Raw genomic sequence first — 13918 nt, 5'->3', positions numbered from 1 at the left:
TAACATCGTCAAGATATAAAATGCACCATGGAGGTCTGTATATAACTAAGTCCATCTATAAATGTGAAAAAGGTAAGACTCTAAATCTGATCCTTGATTAATCCTATAATAACAAAAATCTCACTAGATACTATCATAAATCTCTATGGACTTTATGCTCAGTTCTTTGAAATATTTGTTTGACATCTTATTCTACTTTTAATCACTCTTCCTACAATTTCATATATGTTAAGTTTTCTGAGATATTTGTTTCACATCTTATTCTACTTTTAATCACTCTTTCCTACGGTTTCTCATGCATTGTCTCATTACCTCTATTATTACACAGTTTTGATATATGCCTTAGTATAATAAATTGGTACATTTTCTGCATTCATCAGACATCTTTCTAATTCTCAAAATTTTTTTAAATAAATTAATCAATCAAACTTTCCTTTGATCTTCTAAACTCTTTCATACCATAATAGGAATACCATTAGGTTCCATGCTCTTTTTGTATTTTTTAAAATATTTTTTTCTTAGTTTCTTTTAATTTTATGAAATTCTCTGATTGCTAAACCTGTCACTATTTTCTATCTTTAATAAATACTTATTAAATAATTGATAAAAATAATTTCTCTATCTTTCTTTAATCTCCTTTTAGTTGACAAGTATATTTTTATTCTCATCTATCTATTATTTTTATTTTCATCTATCTATTATTGCATAAATTCTTATCCGTTCTTTTCCTAGTTTTAACAATTCAAAATATATCATTTCTATCATAGTTAGTTCCTAACTTATCATAAAAAATTATCATAAGCCTTGTATCTTTTTATAATTTTAACTATTTTAGCTCGTGTCTTTTAAAATTATTCTGATTTTTACAAATTTGCCAATCCTTAAAGCATGATTTTTTTTAGTAGTATATGCATGTTGAACTTCCTTGCATTATCATGAAGTCTCTCTTAGGTTACATTCCTATTTTTAGATTCTTTGAGTCTTCTTTGCCATGCTTCTAATCTTCCATAGATGATTATGATGAATTAACCACTGCTTTATGATGAAATTGAATGCAGCTTTTGGTTTTAATTTTTCATGTATCTGATAGAAAAGGAGTATTTAAATGTTGCTTTATGTTTTCATATATATAACCTTATATATGTAAGCCTGCAGACAATTGAGAGCAGTCCGACTGGTGAAAATGAAGATGGTGAAGATGTGAGATTGTCTCAGTTGGTAAGTTTATTATTACAAATAATTTCTTTTGACAAGTAACATTTATATTTTACCCATTAGATACTTTAATGATTTCGATTTAGCATTTAAAAAATTGGAAATCCTCTTCAGAACTTGATTGACCTTGCTGGATCGGAAAGTTCTAAGACTGAAACAACTGGTTTACGACGTAAAGAAGGTTCATACATTAACAAGAGTTTACTTACTCTTGGGACTGTAAGCAACTGTTCCCCTGAATCGTTTTTAATACTCACTTTGCTATACTCAGTACCTATGACTGGTTTGAACTTCATTTTGAAGATGAAGCTTTAATATCTGTTATCAATAATTTGATTTTTCTGAGGCAAACACATCAAAACTGAATCTTATTTCAAGCAAGATATTATGGAGGCAAGCTAGAGAAACCAGACTGTCAAGTTTAGTAGTAGTCTTGGTGGGCAGTAAAATTGGCTTGTATAAAGTAAACCATGATGAACAACTTCACAGCTGGTGTCTCTTTGGGGTTTTTCTTTGAATGCCCTATTGTTGTTTCCTTCAGCTTGGGATATACTGAGTTCACTTTACAATATGCAACAATACCTTTTTGTGTTGAGGTATGTTGACACTTCAGTTGGTGCTTCATTACTATTTTTAGTGGTATTACCAGGTATACCGTACTCAATCAACATATCATACTGGTCCTAAAGACGATCAATATGAGTTGATATCTAAGATTTATTTTACTTCTAGAAAGACTATCAAATAAGTAGAACTAAGTTATCCTCATGTCTTCGTGAATAATAAGATGTAGCTTCGATAGAGGATAAGATGGGGTAGAATTGTTTAAGATGAAATGTAAATGTGCTACGGAGACTTGTAGATGCTGTAGTTAGAAGAGGTGAGGCGACTAGTGTTAGTGGCATTTAGAAGACCATATTAGAAATTATAAAGAAAGATTAAAATGTGCACAATTTAACTAAGGTTATTGCCTCTTAAAGAGTTTAATGGGGTATATGACATAAAAGATCTAGCCTCTCTGCAGGATGGCATCTTTATTTTAGTCATGACAATACAGATTTTTCAAACGAATAAAATATGAAGTGAAATATGCACTGATACAAACATCCTTTGAATGTCATGTGAATTTAGAATTTTGTCCTAGTATAAGTGCGATTGCTTATGATAGAATTAACTAATCGCATACAATTTGTGCAAGTTAAGACATTTGACATAGATTCGAATTTGATGAGCATCAGATCAATCAAAAGTATTTTACTTTTCTTGAGGGCAATGTTTAGCGTTTAGCTCGGTCCAGAACGAAATGAGTGGTCCGACTGTGAATTGGTATGTGTACCATCCTCGTTTTGGGCGGTCTGGTCCAAACCATTAAAAAATAATAAATGTACTTAAAGCCTTGTGTTCGCATGCCCTGTTTGTTTGAAGGTAAGCCTTTTCAACGGTTTACTATTCCCTCTATTTTATTTTATTTTTGCTATCTGTCTCCAGCGTATGGTGAGCATGTTTTTTGAGGCAAACAAGATGAAATCTGTCATCTTTTCTATAATGACCATGAAATAAGATACGTAGATATCATAAAAAACAATTAAACTTTTTTATGCACACATCACAAAGTTGTCCTAGTATTTGCTTTTTCATTTTGTAAACACACTTTTGAGACTGTTAATATTTCATCATGTTGATTTACAATTTTGCATTTTATGCTTGTAATTGTATGCTTTATCTTCTAACTGTTTCTATTTCTTAGAACCTATTGTCGAGTTGGCTATTGTTGCCCTCTAAGATTGATGTTTATCTCCCCAGGTTATATCAAAATTAACAGATGGTAAGGCTACACATATTCCTTATAGAGATTCCAAACTTACCCGCTTACTGCAGTCTTCTCTTAGCGGACATGGTCGGATTTCTGTGAGTTATTATTTTTCCTACAGAATAGTTTTAAACTTTTAATATATCGTTCGTTTTATGTTCAGTGAACATGGCTCTTATTTGTGTTTTCTTGTCTCATTTTTTGTACTTTTGGTAGCTTATCTGCACAGTCACACCTGCTTCTAGCAATAGTGAAGAGACACATAATACACTGAAGTTTGCACATCGTAGCAAACATGTGGAAATCAAAGCTTCTCAGAATAAGGTAAATCGAGTTCTTATTTTAATAATTTTGTTGGATACTTGTGTCTGTTAATGCATTGTCCATGGTGACTGGAGATGATTAATATGCTATCGTAGATAATGGATGAGAAGTCCCTTATAAAGAAATATCAAAAGGAGATTTCGTGTCTAAAACAAGAGCTGCAGCAACTAAAACGTGGCATGATGGAAAACCCATATATGATTGCTTCCAACCAAGAAGATCTTGTTAATTTGAAACTTCAGGTTAGCGTTTTTAGTTTCACAATATAAATGACACATCCTGTAAGTACTTACTCTGATATTAGAAATTCAATGCACACTATGCTTTACCTTTTTGTTGCGGTGTGCTATGGTGTGGTGTGTTCCCGTTATGCTCGTATCCTATCAGGTTATTGCAGTAACAGATCAATTTCAAGCTATCTAACATGTCAACAAGGTGTTGCTACTTGGTTATGTTTATTACAACAACAGCGACAACAGCAGCAAATTCTCTGTTGCTGTTGTTGATGGCCATTGTCTTTTACTTATCTTTTTTACGTGTAACTGCAAGATCTATGTCATAGAAGGGTCCAAATTAAATTTATTTGTCACAGAGATGGAGTTCCAGTCTTTAAGTTGGGAAAAAGACTAGCCAGTAGAAAAATAGGTATTCATTATCCATGGAAATATAGACTTGGGAACTGGGATTCGACAGAATTAGTTCATTCTTTTTTTCTTTCTTTATCTTTCCCCTTTTCTCTTATTGCAATTTCCTTCTGAGATGCTGTTTCTTCTACTTCTTGCTTTGTTTTCACATTTTGCAGCCAACACATTTATCTGCCCTTTTACCTAATGAACAGACTCTAATATCTTGTTTTCTTTTTGTTGGTGAATTTTACATCTCAATTTCTGTGTTCATTTAAATACTGGTTTTAGTTGTAGTTTGCGAGAACAGAGTGAGGATTTGCATTGGCCATCAGCGATGGGATTGAGATTGATAGGGCGAATTGGTGGCCATGGAATTGAGTCAAAAGCAATTTATAATTCCAAAAAGAAAGCAGAAAATCATAAAATATAAAAAATAGAAAATATTATGAAATATCTTAATATATTTTACTTAATAGTTATAATTTTATGTAAATATTCACTACATAAGGATATACTATATACTTATATATTTTATTTAACTTTAAGTATAATCATGTAATATATATTTTATATTCTATATATATACTTTATACTCTATAGTACCCTTTTCCCATATCCCTATTAAAGTTGGACAATGGTGAGAGCGAGTGGGCAGTGACACCAGTGAGAACAAGTGAGTAAATGGAAGTGGTGATGGTTAGATGATGACATATGTAATTGATGGTGCGTGAGGGCAACATTTAGTTGATGGTATGTCTTTTCTGATTAGTTGACTTCTATTTTGTCATATTCTGATTTGTATGACCTTGTTATCACCCTAAAGTACAACTAAATATGGGAAAGATAAATAAGAGATCTTGGGGTTTCATTAAACATGACCATTGCCTTTCCACCAGCTTTTTCTTCTGTGGATTTATTTGTTGCCAAGGTGCAGGATCTTAAGTTCGAGTAGAAAGTATGTATGCATTGATACATAATTATGTATCCTTATATTTCTCAAGTTTTTAACTTGAGAATCACTATTTTTCTATATATCAAGTAACTGATAACAGGTTTTCATACTTATGCCACCTGATCCTGTGTTACTTTATGCTTTTAAACTTACATGCTAAAGTCATTTTATTTGTCTTGTTAAAGCTGGAAGCTGGCCAAGTCAAGTTGCAATCAAGGCTGGAGGAAGAGGAGGAAGCAAAAGCAGCCTTAATGGGTAGGATTCAACGGCTGACAAAACTTATCTTGGTATCCACCAAGAATAGTTTATCATCAAATATTTCTGAGAAGGGTGGGCATAGACGTAGACACTCCTTCGGAGAAGATGAGGTTGTTCCTCTTCAACAATTTCCTTTTTCTAATATACTTATTTAAACTATTTTTCGCTATGCTTTCCTTTATTAGTGCTAATGTGTGTATGGGGTGCATGGAATATATGAAGTGTTTGCAAGCGTGATGTGAAACATATTTTTGGACATTAAATGTTCAGTTGAGAGTAGTTTTAACTGGTTCAACATAGTTGGTCAGATTGAATGGTTTCAATGATAATTCTTCCTAGCCTACTTCTCAGACATACTAGCTTCCACTGTTAAAATATGGTAATTTGCTGGAATTATTTTGATTTGGATGATTTCTGATCTATTTGTAACAATATCTAAATCCCGTGTTTAAATATAGTTACAAATACTGTGTTGGTCTCTTATTATCCTTATTTCTTTCAAATTTTGTTGTTATTGCAGCTAGCCTATTTGCCCGATAGGAAGCGGGAATACTTGATTGATGATGAGGATGGTACGCTTGACTCAGAGCTTTCTGCAGAAGGAAGATTAGACAGTAGCAGTCTAGATGAACCATTGAGGTTTGACAAAAGGAGTAAGAAGAGTGGAATGCTTGGATGGTTCAAGTTAAGGGTAAGCAATCATCTCCTTTTTGTGGTTCAACCTTGAATGACACTCTCCTAGTCACTTGTTTCATATTTGTATGTGTTATGCTGCACAATGTGGATTAGCAAATATTAATGTGTTTCATGTTGTCTAGATTCCTCACCAAAGAACTTGATTCATGATTTTTATTCTTAAACATGTAGAAAGCTAGTATCCATGACTGTAATTTGTCTCTGATGCAGAAGCCAGAACAACTTTCTGGACTTTCGCCTAGTGCTGAGAGTGAGAATTCTGTTGGTGGGTCACCATCCTCTTCACAGTCCTCACAGCAGAAGCAGCAGTTGTTTGATCAGAAGGATGGGCGAAGAAGATCTATTAGTAGAAAGGGGGATGATCCTTCGCCAATAGTTGACTCCTTTGCAGAAAGAACCCAAGCAGGCGACTTATTTGGTGTCACAGTTAAAGGTCGTCGGCTTCCACCGGTGAGACATGCTTAAAAAACTAAATAGATATCCATGGATATTATGCAGTCCAATAGAAATTCTGTGTATCCACTTTGTCAATATTTACTCCTTTGCTGTGGTCAAATGCCCTTTGCATTACTGTCCAACCCTTGGTGTGGTGAAAATTTTACCCTTCCCAACAGCTTCCCACCAATTATGGCGTAGAAAATAGTTATATCATCATCTATATATTATTATAATACTGAGGCACCTGAAGCAATCAAAAGCATGCTTCCAACTCCTAAAGCTCCAATTTCCTGGGGTATTCTATTTGTAGGATGCTCAGGTTTGCAAGAAATCTATACAATACTGTACAAACAAGAACAGCCTGAGCTCAATAAGAATCAAAGGAAAGATGTAGAACAAGAAAACTGCAAATTTGGTGGGATAAGACTTTGGACTTGTGCATAGTACCTGATGGATATAAGCCACATATCTCATCGACTAAGAGAAGGCTTCAATTTAGCAGTCACTGGTTCTGTTAGTCTAGTTTAAACTCTCATGCATATCTTTTTTTCCCATTATTTTTCAGCCAGAATTGTTTGTTCCAAAGCCCTAATGAAAGAGCAGAGACAAGGGATAAATGTGAACACCTTTTTTCTTAAAAATAGCAAAAAATTACATGGAAGGTAATCAAGGAACTGCTTCTAGTTACTTTAGTTTCCTACTATCATTTAAAGTTCAGATTTTTCTCAGAATACTTATGATAGTTTAGGCAATGTATTCCTTGTATGTTTTTTTTTTCTTTTTTCATTATGTTTTTTTTTAATGTGTACTTTTCATACAATGTTATATATTGTTCATCATTCCTATGGATTTTATTAAGAGCAAGCCACATGCACGGTGAATATTTTCACTTTGTTAATAACTTGTATGCTCATCATAACTTGATCTATTTCTGAACTTACATGATCATCTTTTTATAACTGAAATAACACAATTTTTTCTAGGAATCTCCATTTTGTGATGAGTCTTAAGCTAATTTCATTAAAGACAACTTATATGGCATTTCTTGTGTGACTTGTGTATATCTGCCTCATCAACTGCAGTTTCATATTCCAAGAACTCAGAATTTTGTACCTTAACGATGCATAGCATTGTCCTCATCTTATCCATGTTGCCTTCTTTCTGAGTGATTTTTTATTCAGATAAAGAATTTATGTTCACTTTAAAAAATCTTTATCATTTTGTCTCCTTTCATGACCTGAGTCTTTGCTTATGTACTCAAGGATGGCTGAAAATTCATATTTTTAATAAATCTAATTTCCTTTAAATTTTTAGATTGTTTATTTGTTGAGTTCGTTATTGTATAATAACCTTTCTATGTTATATTAATCATAAATAGGTAGAGATAGTTGATATATCACATTCTGATACTCCCATTTTTTAACAAAGATCTAGACTATTGAATGTGTTTTTCTGAAAATTTTGCTGGTTGAACTTCTAGTCATTCTTCACTATTTTACTGCTATAATCATTCATGAGATAAAATACTGAATGCCTTGCAGACAGGAACAACTATCATTGATCAAATGGATCTACTCAATGAGCAAGTCAAAATGTTAGCTGGGGAAGTAGCACTCTGTACAAGCTCTCTTAAACGGTTATCAGAGCAAGCAGCTAACGATCCTGAAGACATCCAAATCCAGGTATACATGCTACAAAATAAATTTGCTGATACTTGTGATGGTTGTTTATATGATTCATTTTGTGTTCTTGTAGGAGCAAATGCAGAAGCTGAAGAATGAAATCAATGAGAAAAAGCAGCAGATGCATGTTCTTGAGCAACGGATGGTTGGTTCTTTAGAAGTGGGCCAACATCCATCAAACAACAATGAGATCTCCCAGGTAATTCACATAGTAATGATATCTGAAACTTATGAAATGTTCCAAGCTTCCACCCTTGTTGAATACTTCCAAGAGCTCTAAAATTAGAATTTAAATAACTAATAAAATAATGGTGCCTGCTTAGCCTAAGCAAATACTGTAATCAGGTTACTACTTCTGGATTGGTTCTTTTACATTTGAAAAGCCAGCTATTTCTGGTTTTGCAGCTATGGCTAACCATGGTGACTCATATGTCTAAGTATCTGCTTGTATTTCTATTCTGCAAAGTGTTACAAATTTAGTATTTGCTCTGTTATTGCTGTCATTGTGTGATTTCTTTCTATAATATCTGATGAGCAAACTTCATATTTCTGCAGACACTGTCAAAACTAACAACTCAGTTAAGCGAGAAGACATTTGAACTTGAGGTTTAGTGTAGTTTTGCCGTTTACTTTTCCTAACATGTTTGTTTTGTCAGTCATGGGAATATTGTTTATTTTCTTGTGGTTTCCTCTGTATAGATCATGTCTGCGGATAACAGAGTTCTTCAAGAGCAGCTGCAGATGAAGGTGAAATTGGATGATGGCATTGTAATTCTAGTTTTCATTCAGGAATAAGATGCACCATTCTGACAATGTTTTTGGGGAAAAAAATCAACAGATATCTGAAAATACTGAACTTCGTGAAACCATTTCATCGCTGAGGAAGCAGATTTCTTCTTTGATGGACAAATGCAGTAAAAGAGAGGATAGCCTTAGTAGAACTTGTCTAGCTGAAGCATCTGCGGAAAATGGTGTACTGTCAGATGGACCAATCATGTCCAGTGAGACTTCTGCTGACAACAATAAAGTCTCAAATTCCAACTGCTTTGCTAATGACTCGGATGATGTCTCTAAGGGGTGCCATAGTGAATTGTCCCTGAAGTCACAAGTTCTCATGCAGGTTCTCTCTTAACACTTCGTAATATGTTTTAAGCAAAAATCTCCTGGGTTAATCACCATTCTATAGCTTCATGAAGTACCAATTGATAATATTACTATAATGATGTTTTATGTTTCTTTTGAACATTTAGGCTGCTGAGATTGAGAATTTGAAGCAAGAAAAGGTTATATTAGCTGAAGAAAAAGATGGACTTGAAATTCATAGTCAAAAGCTAGCAGAGGAAGCTTCTTATGCCAAAGAATTGGCTGCAGCTGCCGCTGTTGAGCTTAGAAATTTAGCTGAAGAAGTTACTAAACTTTCTTACCAAAATGCAAAATTGACGGGCGACTTAGCCACAATGAAAGAACTGTCAATTGGGAGATCTAATTGCCAGAGATATAATCAGTGTGATGGAAAGCAAGACCATTATAATATAAGAGCGGATACTTATTTGAAAAGGCCAGATAATGGAGCCCTTTTTGAGGAGTTGCAGAAAGAGCTTGCAACAAGACGTCAACGAGAAGCATCTTTAGCTGCTGCATTATCTGAAAAAGATCAAAGAGAGGCAGAGCTACAAAGAAGAATCAACGAGGCAAAACAACATGAACAGGAATTAGAGAATGAGCTTGCAAATATGTGGGTGCTTGTTGCAAAAATTAAGAAAAATGGTGTGAATTCAGCGGAAACCTTAACCGAAAGTCTGAATGAATATGACTTTCAATCTAAACAAAGTGGTGTTCTTCTTTCTAATGGTAATAGTTGTGTAAAGTTCATGAGAGATAAGTTACCTGGAAATGTGAACACAGATGGCGTAAGTATCTTGGAAGATCCAAGAGCTGCTTACGAACTTGAAACAAGAAGGTCTAAGGAATTAGAAGGAATTATTTCTAGATTAAAGGTTTGCAATTTTGCCTTCCTGTTACATCTCTACATGTTCCTAGTTTTGGTCGTTCTTTAATGAAAGCTGTTACTTTTACTCATACTGGATGCAGTCTGGTGATGTCTACAGAAATGAAAATAAGAAATTGCATGGCTGAATAATGTATATAAAATAAATTCAGTCTATGTAAGGGTTATAATGATACTACATCCTCTATCTCAGGGTGAAGATCTCATTGGCTTAGATAACGGAACACTTGAAGAACTACAGAGTTTTCACGTTGGAGCATTATCAAAGATATGCCAAGAGAAGGTACTGGCATAGTGCAATCCCTTGCAGTGCAATAGTGGAGCTATTAGATAGCTTTTGGTGTCCATTTCAGTGTTTTCCTTTTTGATGTTAGATAGTTTGATTTGCAAAGTAATCCTTGTCTGTTAGTAGCTTCCAAGTATATCCCGTAATTGTGCTTTATATCAATTTTGGCCTTTTCTATATGTTTACATTTCTGAAAGTAAGCGCTTGTTAGGTCAGTCTTCAGCCAGTACCTGCTTTAACTTTTAATTTGTTCTGCTCTTAATTGTAGGTGACAAAGCGGGTTCAATAGAAGGTGAAGTCTGCAGAAATCAAGTTATTTTTCTTTCTTCCCAAGGTTAGTATCCCAGATATTCTCAACTTTTTCTGTCAATATCCTGTTCTGTGCTCAATACTATAACGCTTATTACAACTAACTTAAGACTAAAGAAGACAAATATGAGAATGCTGTTGGTAGCTTTTGTAGGATTTCAAGCTTAAGCATAATAACCTTCTGATAGATCTAATAAATCTAGGATAGACCAATATGCAATTTCCTAATAACTATAACAGCTTTCCTGGTGATATTAGATTTGCAACTGAATTAGTTTACACGCAATATAAAAGCTTGGCAATTATTTTTTCTCATTGTAGTTATTGTACTGTTCACATTGAAACAAAGTGAGGGGCCATAAGAACTATAATGTAGTTGTGATCATATCCATTCAAGTAAGTTTACTGACAAGTAAGCAGGGCAGAGTTGAACAAATGGAGGCATTGACAAAAGGAATGGCATGTGCTACAAAGCATCCCCTATCATTCCAAATGAGTTTAGCCCAAGGCTTCTCCGGTCTTCTCCTGCCTCAAATCTCTTGGTTAGGTGACTTTGGAGGTGGTACAAGGTTATCACAGTCCTTGCTTGCCTCCAACAGAGCTATAACAGGATTCCAAGTACTTGTTCTGGAGTGATGTAACCCAGCTTGAGGATGGCTACTTGCAGAAATAGCCTCTGAAAGAAATGGAAATTAAGTTGTATTAAACCTACTCCAACCTGGGGTGTTTAATTTTTTAATTATATTTAGATTAATCTTGGCTCTCTTTGGGCAACTGGGTAGTGGTTATATGAGTTCTAATTTAAATTAATTACTATTAAGTGTTTTAGTATTGATATTGTATAAATTAGGCAAGTTATTTTGCTTTTGAGCATCATAGTTGAAGAGCTCTAGGTCTTTATTAGTGCATTTCGGTGGAATAACAACATTTATTTTTTCTCCCACAACTCATATTTGAGTGCTATGTTAACCCCAGACATGGTCAGTTGTTATCTTCCTGTGTCTGCTAATGGTTTTAGTTTCTTCGTTATCGTTTTCTCTCTTTGAGTCTCATAGGTGGCAATATGCTACTTAAAAGAAAACTCCCATTTGGCAGAGATGCTTCCAAACAACATGGAATAGAACAAATTCTGTAGTCATTGCTGAAGGTTCAGATAGGTCCTTTGTTCTATGGCATGCATTTTTTGTTATAGAATTTAAGGAAAATTTATAGTCATTCTATCAGTTTATGGCCTCCCTCCATGTAATTTGTATTGACAAGTTTTTATAGCCAAGGGTAATCTACTGAGATGACCTGAGGTTGGCTTGTGGTTGCGTTGTTATGAAGAAGTATTAGAGAAATTGAAACCATTCAACCAGGCTGCCCATTGAATTGGAGTTGTTTATGACCACATAATGGCCAATGTATCCTGATTCCTCGACTCTTCTTAAATGCTTCATACCCATTGGTTCCTGCACTCTCCCTTTCTCTGCCTAACCTGATGCAGTTCAGTTCCTGCAGTGTTTGGTTTCTGTTCTTTGGTTAGGTCTCAATTGAGTGATGCGAACTAGGGCTGGATCATGTTGGTTTAGGATAATTTTCCTGATCTTGATGGTTTTTCTCAGCTAAAAATTTTACCTTTATTTAGTCAATTTGTTTATTTTTCTGTTTGATTTCTTGAATCAGTGATCAATTTTGGCTACCTACAAAGGTTGGTTGACTACATGATATCTAGGATCATGTTTGGAAGTACACAATTGTCGGTTGATTAAGGTGTAGGTCATTTAGGAAAATATTTTAAGAATCCATGTTAAGAATATAATGAGCTTAAATTTACATGAACTCACCAAACATAAATGTTCTAACATTCAAGCATAGTTCGCATTACCGGTCCATACCGGTGTATCGACTAGCTATCGGTACGATATATAACGAGTTGTACTGATGCATGGTATACTGGAGTATACCGATGTACCATCCATATTGGTCCTTTGTTGGATGAGTATGTATTGTCCGTACTGAGCGGTATGTTTCGGTACGTCAAACCCGGCATTCAAGTATATTTGTCATGATCACTAAATGTGTTGGTTGAGGTAATTCTGTCCAGTGGCAAATGGATTCTAGGTTTTCAAATTGTTTAAAATTCATTATTTAGTAAGTGGCTTTTTTGCTGGCATGACTCTATTTTAGAAAAATACATTGTAAGAATTGCATGTGAATGAGTCTCCCAAACAATTACAAGGAAAAGAAAGCCTGTTGTATGTTATTTAATTGGGTTGTATGGCTGGCTTTTGACAGTTTTAATTTAAACAATGCTTTAGCAAAGTTTTTATCACGCTTACGTGTGTTGACAACTACCTTATTTAATTCTACAGTATGAAGTGTTGCCAATGAGCATATATAGCTGATTTAGGTCACAAGCTTTGTTGTTGTTTCAATTTTAACCACTGACCACAATGCATTGAACTTTGTTCTTTTTGTTTGAGTTAATCTGATAACATGCTTTCCCCATCAGCCATTAGGAAGTTTTATTTTGTATGTTTATATCAATTTAACTTCTGGCCTTGTGCCTTTTCTTTTACTAAACTCTTGATCCTTACATGTAGGATGTGTCTAGACTTTCAAGGATCTTGCATCTTTATCTATTTCACAATGGAGGCAGTCCAGTCTGTTTCGGCACAATATGAGTTCTGCAGCTCATCCCAGTCTTAAATAGTAACTATAGTTATATATAACTGCCACGAGTCTGAATATGATAATTTTTTTGGCAGATCAGTCTCTTCATGTATAGTTTGTTCTCTTTAGTGTAGATGTTTGCCAGCAATGTTGTATCTTAAAAGGATGATGCTTAACAACTTGTTGTATATCTACGATGCCTAATTATTTAGAACTGCTGCTTCTCGAACAGAACAAAAAAAACTGTAGAGGATTGTAGCCCTTATTTTGCATGAGAGCTGACTAATTTAAAGTGGCAGATGCGTCCTATTTAAGGTAAGTGGCACATGCTGCCTAATTATAGCAACAAAATTAGTGTCCTCTGAGTTGCAGGGCTTCCATCCAACTCAATTGTTTAGTTGGCAATATTAAGTTGTAATATGGACTAAGTTGGCAATGTAAAGTTGGTCTTATGGACTTTGTGGGCTATATATAAAAAGGGTCAATACTCTTCTCAGTGGTTAAGTTAATATGGAACAACGAAAATCTTATCTTTTGTTTGTTGTTTCCCTTCTTTACTCAAAAGATAGTCGATGATAGAGGCACTGTTTCGGGAACTCATTCAACAAGCCAAACCTTCGGTAACGAGATTGGATTTTCCACCTTAAGCGTCCCACAAG

At 34.4% G+C, this 13918-nt stretch overlaps 1 protein-coding gene across 2 annotated transcripts in view; it reads left to right on the top strand.

Moving 5' to 3' along the window:
* Positions 1 to 13600, top strand: part of LOC135653318 (kinesin-like protein KIN-7E, chloroplastic) — a 34842-nt gene extending 21242 nt beyond the window's left edge. The window contains exons 10-26 of one of the 2 annotated variants that reach the window (XM_065175173.1): positions 1156 to 1218; positions 1330 to 1434; positions 3019 to 3123; positions 3242 to 3349; positions 3445 to 3591; positions 5113 to 5295; positions 5706 to 5876; positions 6092 to 6331; positions 7861 to 8001; positions 8075 to 8200; positions 8557 to 8607; positions 8701 to 8748; positions 8840 to 9121; positions 9252 to 9998; positions 10203 to 10292; positions 10564 to 10629; positions 13190 to 13600. In XM_065175173.1, coding sequence (XP_065031245.1) covers positions 1156 to 1218; positions 1330 to 1434; positions 3019 to 3123; positions 3242 to 3349; positions 3445 to 3591; positions 5113 to 5295; positions 5706 to 5876; positions 6092 to 6331; positions 7861 to 8001; positions 8075 to 8200; positions 8557 to 8607; positions 8701 to 8748; positions 8840 to 9121; positions 9252 to 9998; positions 10203 to 10292; positions 10564 to 10584 — 2628 coding nt within the window. In that variant the 3' untranslated portion in view covers positions 10585 to 10629; positions 13190 to 13600. The remainder of the gene's footprint in view (positions 1 to 1155; positions 1219 to 1329; positions 1435 to 3018; positions 3124 to 3241; positions 3350 to 3444; positions 3592 to 5112; positions 5296 to 5705; positions 5877 to 6091; positions 6332 to 7860; positions 8002 to 8074; positions 8201 to 8556; positions 8608 to 8700; positions 8749 to 8839; positions 9122 to 9251; positions 9999 to 10202; positions 10293 to 10563; positions 10630 to 13189) is intronic. The other variant, XM_065175172.1, reaches the window with a different exon arrangement.
* Positions 13601 to 13918: the final 318 nt, after the last annotated feature.

The sequence above is a fragment of the Musa acuminata genome, chromosome BXJ3-11, assembly GCF_036884655.1.
Source record: "Musa acuminata AAA Group cultivar baxijiao chromosome BXJ3-11, Cavendish_Baxijiao_AAA, whole genome shotgun sequence".
In the NCBI taxonomy this organism is placed as follows: Eukaryota; Viridiplantae; Streptophyta; class Magnoliopsida; order Zingiberales; family Musaceae; genus Musa; species Musa acuminata.
The sequence above is the reverse complement of the archived record's forward strand: the minus strand, read 5'-3'. Positions and strand labels throughout refer to the sequence as shown.